At 43.3% G+C, this 22399-nt stretch overlaps 1 protein-coding gene across 1 annotated transcript in view; it reads left to right on the plus strand.

Moving 5' to 3' along the window:
- LOC141140021 (protein FAM240B-like) overlaps positions 1-22399 on the plus strand; it is a 136063-nt gene that overhangs the window by 89616 nt on the left and 24048 nt on the right. Inside the window, exon 2 of the mRNA XM_073626787.1 lies at positions 4346-4488. Coding sequence (XP_073482888.1) covers positions 4349-4488 — 140 coding nt within the window. The 5' untranslated portion in view covers positions 4346-4348. The remainder of the gene's footprint in view (positions 1-4345; positions 4489-22399) is intronic.

A 22399-nucleotide genomic window follows, 5' to 3' on the forward strand; every position in this document is an offset into this window, starting at 1 on the left:
AATTGTCAAAAACTGTCTCTTGTCATTTTTAACATTTTTGACACTTTTTTCGTGAAATGGTAGGGGTACTTATGTACCCCCTTACCATTTCACACAGGGGGGGGGGGCGGGATCTGGGGGTCACCTTGTTAAAGGGGGCTTCCAGATTCCGATAAGCCCCCCGCCCGCAGACCCCCACAACCACCGGCCAGGGTTGTGGGGATGAGGCCCTTGTCCTCATCAACATGGGGACAAGGTGTTTTGGGGGGCTACCCCAAAGCACCCTCCCAATGTTGAGGGCATGTGGCCTGGTACGGTTCAGGAGGGAGGGGGGGCCGCACTCTCGTCCCCCCCTCTTTTCCTGCGGCCTGCCAGGTTGCGTGCTCGGATAAGGGTCTGGTATGGATTTTTGGGGGGACCCCACGCCGTTTTTTTTTTTTTTTTTTTTGGCGCGGGGTTCCCCTTAAAATCCATACCAGACCTGAAGGGTCTGGTATGGAATTTAGGGGGAACCCCACGTCATTTTTTTTTTTTAAATTTTGGCCGGGGTTCCCCTTAATATCCATACCAGACCTGAAGGGCCTGGTATGGAATTTAGGAGGACTCCCACGTCATATTTTTTTTTTTAATTTTGGTTCGGGGTTCCCCTTTGGGGAATTCCCATGCCGTTTTTATCAATGAACTTCTATGTGTATTGTCGGCAATGCAATAGCCGCGGGTAGTTTTAAATGAGTTTTTTCCTTCAAAATGTCATTTTGCTGTCAGACTGTTCTAAACACAGGAAACATGCGCCCCTTTACAGGCATACTATAGACACCCCCCAGGTACGAAATTTAAAGGGATATTACACTTTTATTGTTTGACTTTAAGCATTATTAAAATCACTGCTCCTGAAAAAACGGCCGTTTTTAATATTTTTTTTTTGCATTGATCCATGTCCCCTGGGGCAGGACCCAGGTCCCCAAACACTTTTTATGACAATAACTTGCATATAAACCTTTAAAATTAGCACTTTTGATTATTCATGTTCGTGTCCCATAGACTTTAACGGTGTTCGCATGTTCGAACGAACTTTTTTCCTGTTCGCATGTTCTGGTGCGAACCGAACAGGGGGGTGTTCGGCTCATCCCTACTACTGGCCTATATGCATACACATCAAAGTAAATTCACATTTTGTTGGACTTTGAAGTATATCTAAAGCCCATTTATTTGTTTTGTTTTGAATAGAGTAGGGAAATGTTTAAACCTGGTCGGTTCTATTTTTCTGTCTGTGTTCCAATGGAAAGATCTTCCTTTTCTTTTTATCCTGATTTCCCATCTGTTTCTGTCCCAGTGAGAATGTTCACTAGGACAAATAAAAGGGGTTTATATTATCACTTACAGAGCCAAGACAGCATGCAGAATAGGAACTGTACAGTGCAGAGTAAAGAATGAAGTAGTGTGGATTAGGCACCACTGCAAAAAGTGGGTGTGGATAAATTGCTCTAAGCATTGAGTATGGCCTAAAGGAACATAGTTAAGTATAGACTAAGCCTACGTGTAGCACACACTGCACGCATATACAGTCCTTGTACCCACAAAAATGCAAAAAAAGTGTCCCAAATTTTTTTTTTGCAATGTTGGCAACTATGTTATTGTAGAGTACTTACACTGAATCATTAGTATAGATGACCATCAACTCAGGAATGCACGGGATCATATCCTGATCCTCATGCTGCCTGGTGTTTATATAGGGCTTCCTGTAATTAAACATGTGATGGGCTGCAGGTGCCACCCTCCCCCCTTCCTCTCGAATTGGTGGTATCCTGGCTGCTAGGAAACCGGCCATCATGAGGTGAGCTTGCACTTCACCTGGTGAAAGGAGCACCAGTGAAAAATTGACAGTACACTGTGGTGCCATCTTTATGAAGCACCTTATGAAACAGAGATTTTTTTGATTGCACAATTTATAAGAAGCTTTATTACTTATTGCATTGGCTTTTTTGCATTATATGATTGCCTCTATGGCCTTGGAGGACTGGAGCGACTTCATGACATCACTTCCGGTCCAGGGTGGAAGAAAACTATTTTTTTTAAAGCAAAAGATCACAGGTAACCTGTAAAAAATGTTAAAGCGTTGCCTATGGAGATTTTTAAGTACCGTAGTTTGACACCATTTCACAAGCGTGTGCAATTTTAAAGCGTGCAAGGTATCTATTTACTCATCATAACATCATTTTTATTATTTTACAAATAAAATAGGTTATATATTGTGTTTTGTTTTTTTTTACATTCATTAAAGTGTATTTTTTTCCAAAAATATATATAATGTTTGGGGGTTAGAAGTAATTTTTTTAGCAAAAAATACTGATTTAAACTTGTACACAAAAAGTGCCAGAAAAGGCTTGGTCTACAAGTGGTTATTTTAAATTTCAATAGGCTACTCTTTTTTATCTTGTTATTTCTGGCTATAGCTCTACTTAAATAGGTCATTTTTACCTTGATAGAGAACAACAAATTTATATGCAAAACAGCCCTTTTCTCTAAAAGTGCATAATGCAAAAAACATTTGTGCACTTAGTTAGAAACCACCTGTACAATTAACCACTTCAATACAGGGCACTTTCACCTCTTTCTTGCCCAGGCCATTTTTCAGCTTTCAGCGCTGTCGCACTTTAAATGACAATTGTGCAGTCATGCAACACTGTACCCAAATTAATTTTTAATGATTTTGTTCACACAAATAGAGCTTTCTTTTGGTGATATTTAATCACTGCGGGGTTTTTTATTTTTTACAAAAAAGAAAAGACCAAAAGTTTTGAAAAAAAACAAAAAACGTTTTTCTTAGTTTCTGTCAGTAAATTTTGTAAATAAGTAATTTTTCTCCTTTACTTATGTGCGCTGATGAGGCTGCGCTGATGGGCACTGATGAAGTGGCACTTATGCCCCATACACACGGTCGGATTTTCCAATGGAAAATGTCCGATCGGAGCGTGTTGTTGGAAATTCCGACCGTGTGTGGGCTCCATCGGACATTTTCCATCGGATTTTCCGACACACAAAGTTGGAGAGCAGGAGATAAAATTTTCCGACAACAAAATCCGTTGTCGGAAATTCCTATCGTGTGTACACAAATCCGACGGACAAAGTGCCACGCATGCTCAGAATAAATAAAGAGATGAACGGACAAAAACCAATGCCAGGGCAGCTATTGGCTACTGGCTATTAACTTCCTTATTTTAGTCTGGTGTATGTCATCACGTATGAATCCGTCGGACTTTGGTGTGATCGTGTCTAGGCAAGTCCATTCGTTAAAAAGTCCGTTGGAAGTCTGTCAAAAGTCCGTCGAAAGTCCGCTGGAAAGTCTGTCGGACCAGTCCGGTCGAAAAGTCCGCCCGTGTGTGCGCGGCCTTATGGGCACTGATTAGGTGCTACTTATGGGCACTGATTAGGTGGCACTGATGAAAAGGCATTAATATGCTGCACTGATGGGCATTGATAGGTGGCACTGATAGGCAGCATTGATGAGCACTGATAGGCGGCACTGATGGGCCGCACTTGTGGACACTGATGGGCACTGATAGGCAGTGATGGGAGGCATTGATGGGAACTGAAAGGCAGCACTGACTGGCATCACTAATGGGCACTGATTGGTGTCACTGATGGGTACTGATTGGTGACACTGATGGGCACTGATTTGTGGCACTGGAGGGCTTTACTGTAATCAGGGCACTGATGATCAGTGCCCTGATTACCTGTCCGGGTGTCCCCTGTTAGGAGATGCCGCTGATCGGCTCTCCGCGCAAGACACTCTGTCAGTGTGAGGCGATGAGAGCCAATTACCAGGACTTCCATATTTACATGTGACCTGCTGTGATTGGAAACAGCCGATCACATGGTTAAAGAGCCGCGACATCTGCTCTTCACAGAGATCAGGGTCGCGCCGTGTCCTAGAAACACAGCGCGGGCACGTGAGAGCAGCCTTTCTGGGGCGATGTCATATGACGTCCACCCAGAATGAGAGCCGCACCGTCCCTTTGATGATGGGCAGGCGGCAAGTGGTTAATGATGCAAGACTTTTCGAACATATTAGGATGAAATTGTGCAAAGATAATGTCAGTCGTGCACCTTTTGTTCCATGCAATATAATAATTTTGATTTACTGAAAAAAAAAAAGCAAACAAAACAAAATATTATGTATTTGGTTAGGCTTGTGGACAGCTGTCGTAAAAAAAAAGCACCAAAAAGCAGTTTACACCTTTGTCAAATGTGTGATTTATATACAGTATAAATAAAGCATAAAGATACTACAGTGTGAAAGTAACATACTGTATATCCTGTATTGATATAATTGCTGCTTGCCATCAATACTTTTATCTGTCCACAGATCATGAACAACCAGTACATACGTGTGGAAATCTTTGCTTTGGAAACATGCGAACTTAAAAATGCTTGGGAAAAGAGAATTCAAAAACAAAATGAAGCACGGCAAAACGAAGCAGCTAGACAACAGAAAAGTGCCCTAAAAAGGTAAGATATTTTGGCTTCTATACCAAGGTGTAAGACCTGTGTTCCATAGAAACCAAAAACATTTCAATTCAGAACAACCTTCAGTAGACATTTAACTAAAAACTGGTATGTAAATGGAAGACTATGTGCCTGGCCAAACAGATACTGGATATTTTTTATTTGTTTAATACCACACTGATGAATGCAATGCCATTAAAGTAATCATAGCATCCTTTAGCATAAAGTTTTTATACCCACTTACATTTTTGTGGTACATTAATACACATTCTTTAACATGTATTATGTCATGCATTGATGGGTGTTGCTTTAAGACAGCTAATTGAATGCAATGAGCTGCCAAAGCACCAAAACATCCTGAAAACCGAACATACCACAAAATGTGTGACACAATGCAAGGTGCGGTGTGTGTTATGGCACTACAACACAGCAAGGCATGTAATGTGCAATGCTGTGATTTACCATAATGCACAGATATAAATGTGCTTTTCCTGAAAGAAAAATGGATGCTGTCATCAATGACTTCCCTCTAAAAATGCTAGCTACCAAGCTATTATGCTGGTCTGCTGGCTTCAGGGCTGGATCTAGCCTGTCTGATGTGGGGGTGCAGTAAAAAATGTCACAGGGTCAGAGGATAGGAGGTTAGCAGAGCAGTGTACAGGGTTTCTGTAGGGAAGTATATAGTGGGTCAGCGGGACAGTGTACAGGGGGTCAGTAGGACAATGTACAGTGAACCAGCATGGCAGTGTGCAAGGGGTCAGCAGGGGAAGCATAGAAGGTCAGCATTGCAGTGGGGGGTGGGCAACGGAATCTGGGGGGTTGCAACAAAGAATCTAAGGGGACACAGCCCACCCCAGCACCCCCCTAAATCCAGCCATGGCTGGCTTCAATACTTTCTGAGTCGTTGACCCTAAGCCTGAGTTACGTCTAAAATCCTTATCTACACACTTGTTCGGGTTAGTAGCTCACAGTAGTGAAGCAAGAGAATCAGCCTGAAGTCAGCACAACTAGCATTTACAGAATGGTAAGGCAGCAGTGCAACCTCTGAGTTTGTCTCAGAGAAAATTATCTTTGAGGTCACTACAAACAACAATAAACCAAAGCAACCAGAATTCATATTTATAGTGGGCTTTCATGTTCAAACAGTGAGCAAATAAAAGACAGTCCATTCAAGAATTGTTGATTTTTATTTGTCCAGAAAAGTCAGTAAACAAGTTTCTTTTCACATGTAGGATAGGTCCTACACAACTCCACAAGGGTAATACAGGTGTTTTGATTAAGCTATGATTAAGCACTACCACATGGTGTGAAATGTGTTAGCTGCTTCTCCCTGTTTCTTTTGCATATGAAATGACTGTATTGGATTTTATATATCAATAAAGATGCCTTCAGCGGTGGGTGGCCATCCAGGACTTTTCTTTTTCTTCCAAATACAGGTGTCTTGCAGGCTCTGTGCGCCATATGTTAACATCACAGACAGACCTGAGGACGGTTCACACTGGTGCGACATATGCTCCGACTTTGGGAGCACATGTCACATGACATTTATAAATCAATGGTTCCCTATGAGAGCCATCTTAACTGGTCCAACTTGTGTCAGTCCGACTTTAAAAAAGGATCCTGCACTACTTTGGTCTGACTTGGGCACAATTTCAGCCCATTGATTTGAATGCAGGTTGCATCCAAGTCGGATCATCATCTTAACTGATCCGACTTGTGGAATGCGACTTGTGCTCTGAGGATCTTAAAGAGGAACCCCATGCCAAACTTAAAAAAAAAAAAAAACGAGAAGGGTTCCCCCCAAAATCCATACCAGACCTTAACTGAGCAGCCCGGCAGCTCAGGAAAGGGGAGGATGAGCTAGCGCCCCCCCGGACCATACCAGGCTACATATCCTCAACATGGGGGGTGGGTCTGGAACAAGGGGGCCCCAAGATCCCGCTCCCCTACCCCATGTGAATGAGTAGGGTTACATTGTACCCCTACTCATTCACCCATAAAAGTGTAAAAAAATAAATAAAAACAGTTCACAGGTTTTTGACAAAGTCCTTTATTAAAAATGAAGAATGTCCCCCATCGTAGCTCCAACGTGTCTTCTTTCTCCGGCGATGTCTTCTCCCTCCTGTCTTCTCCCTCTGGTGATGTCTTCTCCTTCCAGTTCTTCTCCCTCTGGTGATGTCTTCTTCTCTGGTTATTCTCCCTCCACTGATGTCTTCTTCCTCTGGTTCTTCCTCCAGTTCTTCTCCCTCCGCTGATGTCTTCTTCCTCTGGTTCTCCTGCCCTGTCATTTGGTGTGGGGTAAATCAATACCAGATTTAAGTGTCTGGTATTGATTTTGGGGGACCCATGCCATTTTTTTTTTATTTTGGCACATGATTCCCCTCAAAATCCACACCAGACCTGAATGGGCCTAGTATGGATTGGGGGGACCCTCTCACATTGTTTTTTCTTTAAACAGTACTTTTTTTAACTTTCAAAAAATAAGGATGGGAGGTTCAATCTGCTTATCTTTCATACACAATTAACAATACAATACAATAAAAGAATGGGTTCCAGAGTCAAGCATAAGTCTAAAACTTGGAGCTCTGACATTGCAAAGGAATTAATACAACAAACCAAAAAGTGAGTACCCCCCCCCAATAGTACTCAAAAGTACCAACTATAACCCTAAGAAAGAAAAGTACTATATCTTAAAAAGAGTAGCAAGAACTAGAAAAGAAAGAAAAAGAGAGAGATCAGAAGCAGGTTGACATTAGGTTGTAAATGAGAGATGCATATATCTGGCCCACGAATCCCAAATATTTTCAAGGTTCTTAACTTTATATACCATTCCAGAAGCTGTGAATCCTGGGACACTTCCATCAAATATGATACATAGACCCTGACATATCACACTCTCAGAAGCACAGTGGGGAGACAAAGAGATACATTTTTGCCAGCCTCGTCTGAACCAGATACCAGTGGGTAATAACATTTAAGTTAGCTTCTAGTAAGGCATCATTCAGGACACCAGAAAAGGATTGGGATAAACATTTATGCCGCACATCAAGGTTTTTTTTCCTCATCTAGATTCCTCTCCCTGTCTAACATATAAGAAAATTTGGAGTGCCCAGCAGCAACCCACATATGAGAGAAATGCCACCTCATTGCCCTGAATCCTGCGTACACCATTTTATATATTGGGTAACCTGGTATTGTTCCTGCCCCACTGGTCGTAGAGATCCTAAAAAATGGGAGATTTGGAAAAACCGGAAGCGCTTTGCAGGAGGCAATACCAGAGTTTCCTCACAGAAGCATAGAGTAAATATCTGTGTGTGAAAAAATGCCCGATTCTGTAAAGCTCCTTTTTGAACCACCCCCTAAAAGACTTAGGGCACTTCCGGCTTCTGGTGTCGCATTTAGTGGAAGTGTGAAACTGCGGCTCCGGCAGGGATGGCTATTAAACCGGCAACAGCCTGTCAGGTATGACTCCCGGCTCACCTACGGTGCCCTGCACATCTCCCCGCACTACTTCCGATGGAGCGATATCTAATATCGGGCAGTCCAGGCACAGTACAAACTGTGGATCCCGATCCCTTCTTACTTGGCTCACAGGCGGCCAAAATGGCTGACAGCTACTTCACAAGCCCTGCATCACAAGCAGCGCACGCTGCTCAACCACCCCAAGCTTCCCCCAAAGACCAGTATAATAAAATAGCCCAGCCTGTGGCAGCTCTACTGTCTCCCACAATCACCTCAGCTGTGGACAAGGCAGTCACAGCAGGGATTAACCAGCTCCGGAGGGAGCTTAAAGAGCAGGCTGTCAGACTCAATGTAGCAGAGCAACGCATAGCAGACTTAGAGGAGGAGCCATTGAGCACTCATGAGACAACACTCAAGGCATCCCAAACCCCGCAATACAAATTGGAAAAATTAGATGACCTAAAAAACTGCTCGAGACGCAATAATCTTTGAATTATAGGCCTCCCGGAGTCCTACAACTTATGTTCATTAACAGAGCTATTCAATACCTGTATCCCTGTGGCCCTCGTCATCACATCTCCATGTGTAGTGGAAAGAGTCCACCGAGAGGGAGCCCCAGCAAACGACTGACGCTACCCCGCCCGATCATCGTAAGATACCTCAACTACTCGGACAGGGTAGCCATCTTGAAATCCTTTCGGATTGCTAACTCCTTCCAATTGGAGGGGCACACACTGCTCATATTTGCTAATTACTCATAAGAAGTTTCCCACAGGCAGAAAGATTTTCAACCTATCTGCTCTGCCCTCCAACTCAAGGGGGTGAAATTCACCTTGGCATACCCAGCCATTTTACACCTCATTGACCAGGCAGGGGAGACAAAATCATTCTCCCACACGGATGAAGCAGTCTTTTATCTCCAGATGCAGCTACACATCTAACAGGAGCTTTCTCCAATGGAAACTAGCCGATACCCCGAAGGCCCCAGGGAGCAATGCAACCCCTGTAAGGATCCACCAAAAAGATTTCACTACTCCAACAACCTGGGTTCTCCTAAACACTGTTGAAGAGCCTCATATGGATCCCTGAGATTTTGGGCCTTTCCTCCTCTTCCTGGTCTCCCAGGATCTACATGCTCGCAACACTTACATGAATATTCAGGTTCCTTATTAGCATAAGTTTATAGTTGTTTAACTACTATTGAATTTATCCTCTATGACAGCCTTTCCGGAGTCGTGCAATTTTGGTTTTCCATATGCACTGACCAGCACCAGTAGGTTCCTTTCAAATACCTAATCACCCCCACTGAACAAACAACCTGACGGACACAAATGGACATACTAACCCTACTACTAAGTCCCCTTCTCTGGTAACACTGTCCTTGGTGAGTACTACGTTGGAAGAAAAGTGAAGTCAAGGCTTCCTCTAAATTGTGAGTCAACTTTGGTCTTTACCCACTCTATTCTTTACTGCTGTTTCTCTATACACCTATCAGACTCTTCACCTCTCACTGAACGCTTATCTCCCCCCCTCCCCCTATCACCCACAACCCAGATCGCATAAACACCATACGAGATCAAAACATACTTTACGCTAACCCAGTCCCTTTTCCCCCTGACACAATGAAAATCATATCATGGATCATCAAAGGACTAAAAGCGGACATAGCACTCCTCCAGGAGGCTCATATCCTTTCAACTGACTTCTTGCGCATGCACAAATTATGGGTGGGCCAAACTCATGACTCTGCCTCTACTAAAGGTAAAACAGGTATTCTGATCCTAGTCCACAAAAATCTCCCCTGCAAAGTTGTGTCATCTGCACACAATGAGAATGCACGCCTCTCAACCCTTCACCTTTGCATTTCCAACCTCATAGTCACTAACATGTACGCACCCAACTCCCCTACCAAATCCTTCTTTCAGGCGGTCACCGCACACCTAGTCCCCTATCTACTATACCCCCTCCTATTAGGAGGCGACTTTAACGCTGTGATGGATACACAAGAGGACAAATGCAAGGCACTACCCACCCTTCAACCCCCCCTTAATCCACTACAACTCCACTAACTTCCTTTGCAACAGCCCTCCAGCTTAGCGACCCATGGCGCTTAGCTCACCTGGAAGGCAGGGAATACTCCTATTACTCACCCCCCACCACACTGTGGTGTGGTGATTACCTATTATGCAATTCTGCGCTACTAACCAAAACCTCAGAAACACTTAACCATGACATTGCAATCTCCGACTTCAGCCCTCTACCCCATGAGAATATGGCGCTTCCCCCTATTCTTGGCCCAAAATCCTGACCTTCAGAAAACCCTACATGAGACCTGATCAGACTACAAGCTGTTTAATGCCCCGCAATGCCCTGACCCCAACTTGTTCTGGGATGCAAGCAAAACCATCCTACACAGTAGGATCATCGCTTTTGCCACTATGTACAAAAGGTAGGTTCTTACAAATCTCCGTGAAGTCAGCGATCGCCTCAGACTCACCCAAGCACAGCTATCACGTAGCAGGGAGCACATGTTCGCACACACATAACTTCCCTAAAAGATTCCCAAGGAAACGCGTGCTCCTCTCTCAATGACATAAGCTCTATCCTTGAACAATATTACACCACTCTATATAGAAAAAATTATAAACCGCGCTAAACCAAATTTTATAATAAGGTGGAGGTGTTACCTACCCACCAGCATATATTGAAAAAATATAAAAAAATAAAAATAAAACACAAAAGGAAAAAGTCCAAATATTATGAAATGGAATTAATCTTCAAAGATGACAGGATGTTCAGCTTATTATAGGTAACGATCCAAAATGAGCTAAGATTGCCCTTACCAGAACTCCATATAAGTACCGCGCGCTGACCGATTGCGCCACTGGAGCGCCCTTACCAGAACTCCAGTAACCACTCTATATAGCCCAAGCCCCTCTGACCCAGACGCCGCAAACATTTTTTTACAGAAGATCCCTCTTCCCCTAATTGATTCCACCCTCCTTGATCAAAAAAATTCTGTGATCACCGATCCAGAAATTCACAAAACAATCTCCTCTTTTGCCAAGTTCTTCAAGCTCACAGCACATACAATAGTCCCAAACCCAGCTCCTACAGACCCATCTCACTACTTTACCTAGACTCTAAGATCCTTTTCAAGATCATAGCCAATAGATTGGCCAAAATCATGCCACCCTTATCCACCCAGCTCCAGCTGGCTTCACCCAAGGCCAATCCGCATCCTCCAATATCCGCAAAGTACTTACAGTCCTCAAACATGCCAAGTCTAACACCAGTTAAGACATAGCCATAATCTCCCTTGATGCGGAGAAAGCCTTTGACAATGTCAGCTTTCCCTGATTGTCCTCAGTCCTGCAATATCTAGGTTTTACAGGTCCCTTCCTCCTCTTAATAAATAAAATGTATGCTGCCCCAACAGCAATCATAGTAGCAGCTGGCCTCATCTCAAAAACTGTAAAACTATATAAAGGCACCAGACAGGGATGCCCACTTTCCCCACTACTCTTCAATCTGATCCTCAAACCACTTTCCCATTACCTCCTCTCCCATTCCTCCCTACATAGAGTCCAAATAGGTCAACAGGATCTCCATCTAGCCCTATTTGCAGACAACATACTAGTTTTTTCCTCTAACCCTGCTTCTGACATGCTTCTCATTCAGGAAATTTTCACTAGTTTAGGGGACTTTCAGGTCTACGTATCAATTTCACCAAAAGTGAGATCCTTCCTCTGTTTCATTTTAGAACTCCCTCATGGACTACCTTTTCCATCTTTTCTGTAGCAAATACATACCTATCTAGGGATAAAAATTCCTATAAGGAAACTCCTTTTTCCTTATATACTCTCAATTTCACCCCAGTAATCTCTAAAATAATAAGCAAATTGGAGACATGGATGTATAGTCCCATCTCCCACTTCGGGAGGTGCCACCTATTTAAAATGGTCAGCTTTGCCAGACTTCTATACCCTCTTCAAACAATACCCCTGCTCCTACAACAAAGATATTAAAAAAATTACAAAAAGTCTTATCACACTTTCTCTGCGCCCCCGCATTGCACTGAACAATCTAGTCCTCCCGAAAAGCGAGGGGATAGCCAACCTCCCTAATATTAGAGCATATAATTTATCTTGTCTCCTAAGAATATGCCTAGACTGGATCTCGCACACCTCCAGATACGGCAACTATGACCTGGAATTCCAATTGGCTACCCCTTACTGCCTGCTGGCTCTCCTTCACTGCAAACTGTGGTCCATCCCTCCTCACCTCCGGCAAAACCTGCTACCCAGAGACACGCTGGTCGCCTGGCAAGAGGTCAGATGCAAATTTAATCTTTCTCCGTGGGTACCTCCCAACTCATAAGAATCCCTCCTTCCCACCTGCTATGTCTCACTCTGGATTCAAAACCTGGGCCCACAGGAAGCTATTACACTTTAATCAACTTTTTGACACGAATTTGACTTCCCAAATCTTGACATATTTTGAGCTCCCACACCACCACTTTTTGTTCATTTATCAAGCTGTACAACATGTTACAAGTCTATGTCCGAACAAACTTCAACACTTCTGCAATTCCTTTCTGGACTCTTTACTAGAACAGCAACCATTTAAGATCTCAAACGTTCACAAACCTCTCAATACCCACCTCAGCAAGCCCCTACAGGCAACATTTGTCGCTTCTTGGAACTCGGCCCTCAACTCTTCAGAAACAGCGAGAAACATCATAATTGGATATAACACTACCTGTAAATTTGACACAAATGAATTCTGGCACGAACAACAATTCAAAATAATGCAAGGCCTATTCCTGCTTTCATTAAGAGTACCTCTAGAAGCCTAAGGGTGAAGGCACCACCAACACCCAAAGACCAATTTGTTCTGCAACTGCGTGACAGGCAGGGGCATATCTGCTGCGAGGCAAACAAGGTTTGGTGGCATTTTTAAGGGGGTAGGTGCCGCCCCCCAGGCAGAAGGGACCAGTGGCAACACTAAAGGGGGGCAAGATCGGACAGGTCTCGGCTTGGATTGGTCTCGGGCAGGGGGGGCAGTCTTGGCTGAGCTGGGCTGGGCTGGACTCAGCTCGGTTACGCAGTCTCGGCTGCGTTCCGGCGGGGGTGGTTTCGGCTGGGCTCGGGCAGGGCGCTCTGTGTATGCGAGCAGCGGTGCGGATGAAATTACTGTGACAAGTGAGCTATATACTGTACGTTGGTGCCTACATATGGTATAGTCGCGTGTGAGTGCATATTTTATGCAAGCTTTATTCATGAATATTGAATAAAATCTTCTACACTATATACCTCCTTCCAATTTTTCCACAACTGTTTGACAGGGGCATCAAATTTCAATTTTCTACAGCAAGGTCAATTCTTGCTTTCATAAGAATACCGCTATAGGGTTACGGCACCACCAACTCCCAAAGCCTAGTTTTTTCCGCACCTGTCACTTCTATTCAAAGTCTGTGAAAGAGACACCAGACTTTATCTAAAAAAAAAATCTTGTTCCGAGTGTACTATAATTTGGCTTCTTCACATAAGGCTTGCTCACTGTGGTGCAAAAATGTGTCATTTCCATCCAAAGTCTGCCAAGAAGACACCAGAATTTATCCAAAAAATCTCTAATGTTGTTCTGAGTGCACTAAATTGTGGCCTCATCATATAGACTGGCTCTCTAAGCCATTGTTTACAAAATAAAGAAAGCTTGCAGGGAAAATCAATTTAAATGTCTTTTTTTTCTTTATAAATGTCAGTTTTGCTGCAACAGGTTCTATACATGGTACAGATGCACCAAATTACAGGCAGACTAATGGGAAACCCCAGGCACTGAATTAAAAGGAATTTTTAATTCTTATTGTGTTACTTTACGCATCATTAAAATCACTGCTTCTTTTTTTTGCATTATACGTGTCCCCCAGGACAGTAGCTGGGCCCCCATACCCTTTTTATGGCCAATAACTTGCATATAAGACTTCAAACTGGGGAATGTCAAGTTCGACTCCCATAGACTTCAATGGGGTTCCAGGTTCAGGTCCGAACTTTTGCGGTGTTTGAAAGTTCTGGCGCAAACTGGACCGGGAGGTGTTCGGTCCATCTCTATCAGTAACATGAGTCTGTACTTACTTACATCACCAGGATATTTTGAGGGCTTAGGGATTACTGTGATAAAAGCTGTATTAAGAGCAGAATCTAAAGAACCCCCATTTTATAAGAAATTAAAAAAAGCGAGCCAGATACAGGGACAGAGTAACAGAAATTTTTTTTTATAATACAGCGCTGAAAAACTATATGGCCCAGGGGCCATACCCCCTTTTGCTTGTTTAATTGCCTCAAAAACCTCCTCTGTAGAAATCAGGGATACTAGCCAGTTCCAGTGTTCTGCTTTTACCTTTGGGATAGGCATGCTGTCCAGGAAAGTGTCAACCGCAGACTGATCGCCCCAAAGTGCCTGACCCATACAGCTGAGAACAGAAATTGTTCCTTATTCTTTTGCAGGTTTTGGGTGTAACCTCCCGTAGCAGAGCAAATCTTTGGGAGGGTATAGGAGTGCACCTTTGGGGTCAACTTAGCGACCATCATCGGTCCAACCTTGTCTCATTGAAAGTAAAATTTAGCACTGCTCCATCTCAAGCTCTTCTCAGCCCTAGCAGTCAAGGCCAAATTAAGGGCCAACCTAGTTGACTCAATCCAGGACAGCGTGTCGTGGGTGAGGTTACGTTTATGCACTTTACACAGGGATTGTAACTCTGTGTCCATTCTCTCCAGGTCTACCCTGTGCTCCCTCATAGCCTGGGTGGAAATTTGGATCAATCGCCCTCGAACAGTAGCTTTATGGGTGGCCCATAAGGTAGCGGGGGAAACTTCTTCTGAGTCATTCTATTGGAAATACTCCCTTATTGATCATTTGATTTCAGTAAACCGCACTGGGTAGCTAGGGAGTTATTTAACCATCAACACAAGAGCCCCTGGGGTACTTGGGCTTGAGAGAGCACCAGGCAAACCAAGGAGGGATTGGACTAAGCCACCTCTCTTATATGAGTCTTAAGGGCCAAGGGGACACTCACACTAGAAAGAAAATATAATCGATTCTTGCATAGGTCGTGTGAGGCCATGAATAATGCGTGTAATCTCTAGAAGTAGGGTGCGTTTCCCTCCATATGCCCACAAGCCCCAACGAATGGAGCATTTTAGCAATAGGTAAACTCATTTTACAGGGCTACTTTAAACGTGTTGATGCTGCCGTAGATTTATCTAAATGTAAGTCTAATGCCGCGTACACACGAGCAGACTTTACGGCAGACTTGGTCCGGCGGACTTTTCGACGGACTTTCCTGAATGAACGGACTTGCCTACACACGATCAACCAAAGTCCGATGGATTCGTACGTGATGATGTAGGACCAGACTAAAACAAGGAAGTTCATAGCCAGTAGCCAATAGCTGCCCTAGCATCGGTTTTTGTCCATCGGACTGTCGAGCGGACTTTTCGACCGGACTCAAGTCCGCCGGAAAGATTTGAAACATGTTTCAAATCTAAGTCCGTCAAACTTTTGAGAAAAAAAAGTCCACTGGAGCCCACACATGATCGAATTGTTTGACGGACTCCAGTACGCCGGACCAAGTATGCCGGAAAGTCCGCTCATGTGTACATTAAGCTACATTGAAATCACCCCCAAAAACAACTGTCCCTTCCACATGTGGGGCAAGCTCTCAAAACATCTCAGGAAAAAAAGGTACATTTCCCTTGATTTAGAGCATAATATTAAATAAATGTGGAAAGGTGACCATCAAAAGAACCATTCAGGAAGATATACCGTCCGTTGGGGTCTCTAATTTCTGGGGAAAAAGTTACTCGCTTGGAGAAAAAAAATGCAACACCCCTGGTCTTATCAGGAGCATTTACCAGGAAAAACTTGGGATATTTACTGTGGACAATAGAGGAGTTATAGGACCGAGACAAATGTGTCTCCTGGAGCAAGTCAATCTCTGGCCTTTTTAAGTGATAATATTGAAAGACTGCTTGCCTCTTAACAGGAGAGTTCAGTCCTTGGGTATTATGAAAGAAAACTCTCAAGACAGAACAATAAACAGGACACATAAGCAAGGGGGCATGCTCTACTAAGAAGCTGCTACTCACCACTGCACGCCCATCCAAGTCGCCCGCCCAGCATCGAAGATGGACTTTTTCAGCCACAGTGTCAGGAATGGGTGACACCAGCCTGCAAAAAATTGAAGACAAAAGAACACAGAGACATAAGAAAAAGAGATATGAGAGAGAAGAACAAGAAGACAAACTGGGGGGGGGGGGGGGGGGGTCCACACTCTGCACTCCGAATAACCTTGTCTAACAATACAGTGGACAATAACTTGAGCTAAGCACATTGTGCTAAGCACAATGAGCTAAGCACAAACTACAGCACATTGTGTAAAGGGGGGATGCAAATGTCCCTGAGCCGACCTTACAGCCACCATTACCAGCATTATTAAATAGCAACACCAATATCACCCACTTGAAATCTCAAACAAGGGATCTACCAACCTAGTAAAATCAACAGCTGGGAGAAAAAACAAACAAAACAGTCCCCAGTCCTGTTACCCCAAAAAATTGGGGTAAAGTGCAAGAAGAGGGAAGCCCCGGAGGGGCAAGGGGGGCAAAAACTGTGTCCCCCTTCTTCGGGCTGCTGAGAAGTCCCAGGGCCGAAGTCCCGGCACAAAAACCCCAAAAGTTTGTTAAGAGCTCATGGGAGCCCAACATCAGGCCCAAAGAGGTCACATGCAGATAAGTGTGCAAAAAGAGGTATCATAGCTTCCAACAACCGGAAAACTTCCACCCCCTCGAAAAAATGCAAAACGAGTCCCATAAATTCTACCCCCAGGTGAAAAAGACAAAAGCAATGAGGACCCGGATCAAGGTGGGGGGGAGTCCCTTGTCCAACGAGATTTGGTACTTTGCCATAACTGAGAAATCGGATGAGGCAGAGGGGAGCGATTGTTTACTTCAAGTCCACTGTGAGGCAGAGAGGTGGGTGGTTCCCAAGCAGTTGCAAAAGTAGACGCTCCCCTTCTGTAAAGGAGTAGGAAACATAGGGCTTGTTTTAAAAGGTAAACTAAAGGCGAAAAGGGAAAGCCCAAAAATATTTAATATTCTTCCTGGAGAGTGCCAGCAGTAAGGGATTGAGGGCCCGACGTTTTTGGAAGGTAAATGGCGAAAGATCTGCAAAAACCTGGATTACATGATCACGGAGGGTCAGTTGTGGAGATTCCCTAGAGTGCTTCATTGCGGCTTCCTTCACCACGTAATAATGCAGTTTAACAATGATGTCCCTAGAAAGGCCATCTTGATGGCGAGGTTGTAAAGCTCTATGCGCTCTGTCTATTACCAGCCGGTGTTCAGGCAGATCAGGCAGGAGCTCTCTCAAAAAAATTATGGATCACAGTCGGCATATCCTTGAAGGAGCTGGTTCTCCAGATCATCTATCCTCGCCAAAGCCGCCTCTAGTTGTTCATGTACAGTAGATGCTGCATATGTGCTGTGTTTTGGTTTGCCCGGGCTACTGTGATATCAAGCTTGCTCTGTATGGTCTCAATGCGTGAACCCAATCCCTGAATATTATGACATCATTTACTCATGAAAAAGTATTCACAGAAAACTCTGTTTTCTAAGCAGTAGTTGTCTCCATTCAGATGTCTCTCATTTAAACCTTGAACAAAGGTATATGGCAGTATTGCAAGAGATGGAAATAAGTAATTGCTCTGCCTCAGATCCATTAGCATTGGATAGAAACTACTAGAGTTGGGCCCAACACCCCCCGGTTTGGTTAACACCAGAACTCTCGAACATCGCAAAAGTTCGGATCCTAACCCCAAATCCTATTGAAGTCTATTGGACCCAAATTAGAAAAAGAAAAGTCCACATTTTTAAGGCTTGTTTGCAGGTTATTGGCCATAAAAAGAGTATGGGGTAATTTTTACATGAGCAGTGATTTTAATTATGCTTAAAATGAAACAATAAAAGTAAAAAATAGTTTTAAATATAGTGCCTAGGGGGTCCTCTTACTCTGCCTGTACCGTGTATAGAACCTGCTGCAGAAAAACTGACATTTATAAAGAAAAAAAATTACATTTAAATTTCCAGCAATACAATACCATTGTCGGCACTACATAAATGTTAAAGAAAATGGTGTGGGGGTCCCCTCCAATCCATACTAGGCCCTTTGTGCCTGGTATGGATTTTAAGGGGAACCCCACTGCAAAATGTAAAAAGAAACTACGTGGCCCCCCTAAAACCCATACCAGACCCTTTTCCGAGCATGCAGCCTGGCAGGTCAGAAAAGGGGGGGACGAGTGAGCACCCCCCGAACCATACCAGGCTACATGCCCTCAACATGGGGGGGCTTTGCCACCAAAACCCAAAGCACCTTGTCCCCATGTTGATGGGAACAAGGGCCTCTTCCTGACAACCCTGGGCTGTGGTTGTGGGGGTCTGCGGGCAGGGGCCTACCATAAAAAGATCCCGCCCCCCTATGTGAATAAGTATGGGGTACATTGTACCCCTACCCATTCGTCAAAAACAAATAAAGATGGTAGGCCATTTTTGACAATTCCTTTATTAAAAACTATGTAGATAGTGTAGATCCATCGTCAATCATGAGGCTTTCAGGCACCCTGACCTCAGACCCCCACAAGACCACCACCCAGGGTTTGTGGGAAGAGGCCCTTGTCCCCATCAACATGGGGACAGGGTGCTTTGGGAGGGGGGGGCAGAGCCCTCCTGCCCCAAAGCACCAACCCATGTTGAGGGCATGTAGTCTTGTATGCTTTTGGAGGGGGGGCGCTCACTCACCCCCCCTTTCCTGTCCTACCAGGCTGCATGCTCGGATAAGGGTCTGGTATGGATTTTGGGGGGACCCCATGCCGTTTTGTTTTTAATTTTGCAATGGAGTTCCCCTTAAAATCCATACCAGACCCAAAGGGCCTGGTATGTATTGGGGGAGGACCCCATGCCTTTTTTTTCACTTTTTTCTATTGCAATAGTTTTTTTTTTCGTTCAGATGTCAACGACTTCCTGGCCCACTCCTTAACAACCAGCTATTCACTGTGCCCTGAATGCACAGTGCTTAGAATGCACTGTGCAGCTTGCAGTGCATTGTGGGGCACTCAGTGAGCGAACACCCGCTGAGCCCCCGGAAAATGTGGGTATTCGCCAAACGGGCGAACAGACGAATTTTGCTCGGCTTTAACTGTTCGCCCAACACTAGTAACACCTATAAGATGCTAGATGGTACCTTTAACACCACTGCTCCCTTTTGTGATGCATAAATAGGAAAAATAAAAATCTTTATACTACCACCGGGTGACAGTGCTTGAAGCCTGAGAGCCCAGTGAAATGTATATCTAAAAATATAAAAAGTACCAAATGTCAGTAAGTTGGTGTTCACATAAAATAGGCTACATAGTTGCAAACATTTGAAAATAATTAGGAGGAACATCTTGAAGAGCCCAAAAAGATAAATGTCCACTAGACACATGGGGGCTTGGCCAAAAGTGGATGTGTCTTTATGGCAAATGGTGTATGGCAAATACACTGTCTGCATTGTCTAATTAAAGAGTATTCTACCTTTATGCACTTTTCTGAGACTCAGCCAGGTCAGCAAAATAATCCCAGTTTTGCAAACGACATTCTTCATTTATATTGTTCCTATACTTGTACAGGATTTCAAGTTTCCACTATGTTCAGTTTAACATTTTAAAATTGAGTTTTCTGCCATGTGTGAACTGTAGAAACAATGCAATTTTGTGAGAGGATTCCATAGTTAAGTGTTGACAGTAAAAGATGGATCTCCCAGACTTTATTCAATATCTGAATAGTTCCAATAAAGCACAATTGCTGCTTTAAAAATCATTATAAAATTAATTAAAACAATAGTAGCAGATAATGTTTACAAATTGTATTATTTTAAAACCATGCAGCAGTATCAAATGTATAACAAAGATAATGTTATACTTTATAAATGTTTATGTTGTTCCTCATTATTACTCAAAAAGAACTTATAGATTGTGAATCTGAAGCACTTAGCTACAAAAAAAGCTTCTTCTTGTGTGTCTAAGTTTTCTACAGTGTACAGAGGTTGATGAGGAGTGTACCCTTGTATTTCATCAATTAACCTCCACATCAAAAGTGTAGCTATTCCCTAATGGTATACATACTTTAAGTATCAAAACCCAACAAAATAGCTATATAATGCTTTCTAAGACATTCTCTTAAAGCAGTCAACAGCACAAGGGCACGGGCAAACAAAAAGGGTCGAAAAGCACTTACATAGAAAATTAATGAGAGAGCCCTTAGTTTATTCATCAAAGTCAAACTGAACTAATGTGTTCATATAAAATGCATACTGACCTTCTTGCTCTAGTAATAATATCACAGTCAGTGCAGTGTAATGGCAAACGTCTTAAAATAAACATTACAATCACAATAATTAAGCTAAACCACAGACCCCACTTTGCACGTTCTGTGAATGTAATGATGCAAATTGAATGCCATGCTGTTAATCCTTTATGTTTCAGAGGGATGGGCACTTAACAGAGAACATTAATGTGACAAAAGACCCAGTGAGATCACTGGTTATACATTTCCATCAATGCACGTCATCCCAAGCATGCAGACATAGGAACATATGATTAAAGGCACAAAGTTATTATTACTAAAGTGAGATTAACGCTTTCTCTAAAAAAAAAAAAAAATAAAAAAAATAAAAAAAAAAAACAAGCCACTGTAGCCCTTTTACATTTATGCAATGGATACAGTGATTTATGCAGTGGTCCACAGTCCACTACAAATATTAGATTTGATTAAATAATATTTGATCATATAACATGACAATTTATCTGGTTCATTATTAAACACACATAATCATTTTTTAACTGCCCTGCTGTGTTTCAGAGAAGCCGGCAGTGGAAGAATTAAAAATCTAACATTTCCGGAATTTATGAATTTTTGCTTTCCCAAATGTGCTGTGGTTCCTTCCGATGACCCTTATGTTACTACTGTGTAAGTCTGGTGCAAGGAACCACAGTTTGATTTTTGCTGCATTTAGAGTAGAACTAAACTTTCTTCAACAGAACCCCTTTACCATGCTCTATCACAAATTTCTAATGCTTATCTAGCAACTTCTTTGATCTCTGCTGATCAATTGTTACTCATTGAACATCACTCTCTGACCATCAGAAAAAAAGATATGTATCATTGGGAATAAAAAAGTCATATAAAAGAATTTTTTTTTTTTTTTTAAAGATTTCAAGCTCTAAATGCAAAGTTCAAATTAAATTTACCCAATCCATTCAAATTTCCCTTTAAATGAGGGCAATGCGTTGCTGTAGGCATAACAGGAGTTAGTACTTTCTAGATCAGGGATCTCCAAACTACGACCCTCCAGTTGTTGCTGAACTACACGTCCCATGAGGCATTGTAAAACTCTGACATTCACGGGCATGACTAGGCATGATGAGAATTGTAGTTCCTAAACAACTGAATGGCCATAATTTGTAGACTCCTGCTCTAGATAATAAGGGACATGTCCCACAGTGTTCAGTCATATAAACGTATGCAGTTTAGCTGATAATTGTGTGAAATTTCATTTAGGTTTATTTAAAGAATATGTCAACAGAAAATGTCATATTTTTGATATGCGATTGTTGTACTATGTACAGTATTTTTCACTCCATAAGATGCACTTTTCCCCCCTCCAAAAATGGGGGTAATTGACTGGGCATCTTATGGAGCTAATACTGACCAGGCCCCCCCCGCCGCCGCCATGTTACTATACCAGGCCGGCCATCTCCCGCGATCTCCTGGCTGGGTCTGTCACTCAGCCACAGACAGAAGACAGAGCAGCCCAAATGGCCGAATGGAGTCTGGCCGCGGCGGCTGCTCAGGCTGCTCTGTCTTCTATCTGAGTGACAGGTGGATGTGATGACGTCCTCACCAGGGAATGCCAGTCTGTGCGAGGTGGAGGACTGTAACAAAGTCCCGCCTCCTAGATAGACAGAACACTGATCCAATGATACATTGAATCAGTGTGACATGTATTATAGGAGGCGGGACTTTGTTACAGTGGGTGCCGAGATATTCAAATCTGTGGCGTAACAGACCTCTGTGTGGTAAGGCTGTATTTCATGGGCAGAGGTCAGGCTGCATTTCATGAGACTGATCAGGCTGCATTTCATGGCACAGGTCAGGCTGCATTTCATGGGACTGGTAAGGCTGCATTTCATGGGACTGGTAAGGCTGCATTTCATGGGCACTGGTAAAGCTGCATTTCATGGGCACTGGTCAGGCTGCATTTAATTGACACTGGTCAGGCTGCATTTAATTGGCACTGGTAAGGCTGTATTTAATGGGCACTGGTAAGGCTGCATTTAATTGGCACTGGTCAGGCTGCA

This window comes from Aquarana catesbeiana, linkage group LG01, assembly GCF_042186555.1.
Source record: "Aquarana catesbeiana isolate 2022-GZ linkage group LG01, ASM4218655v1, whole genome shotgun sequence".
Taxonomy (NCBI): Eukaryota; Metazoa; Chordata; class Amphibia; order Anura; family Ranidae; genus Aquarana; species Aquarana catesbeiana.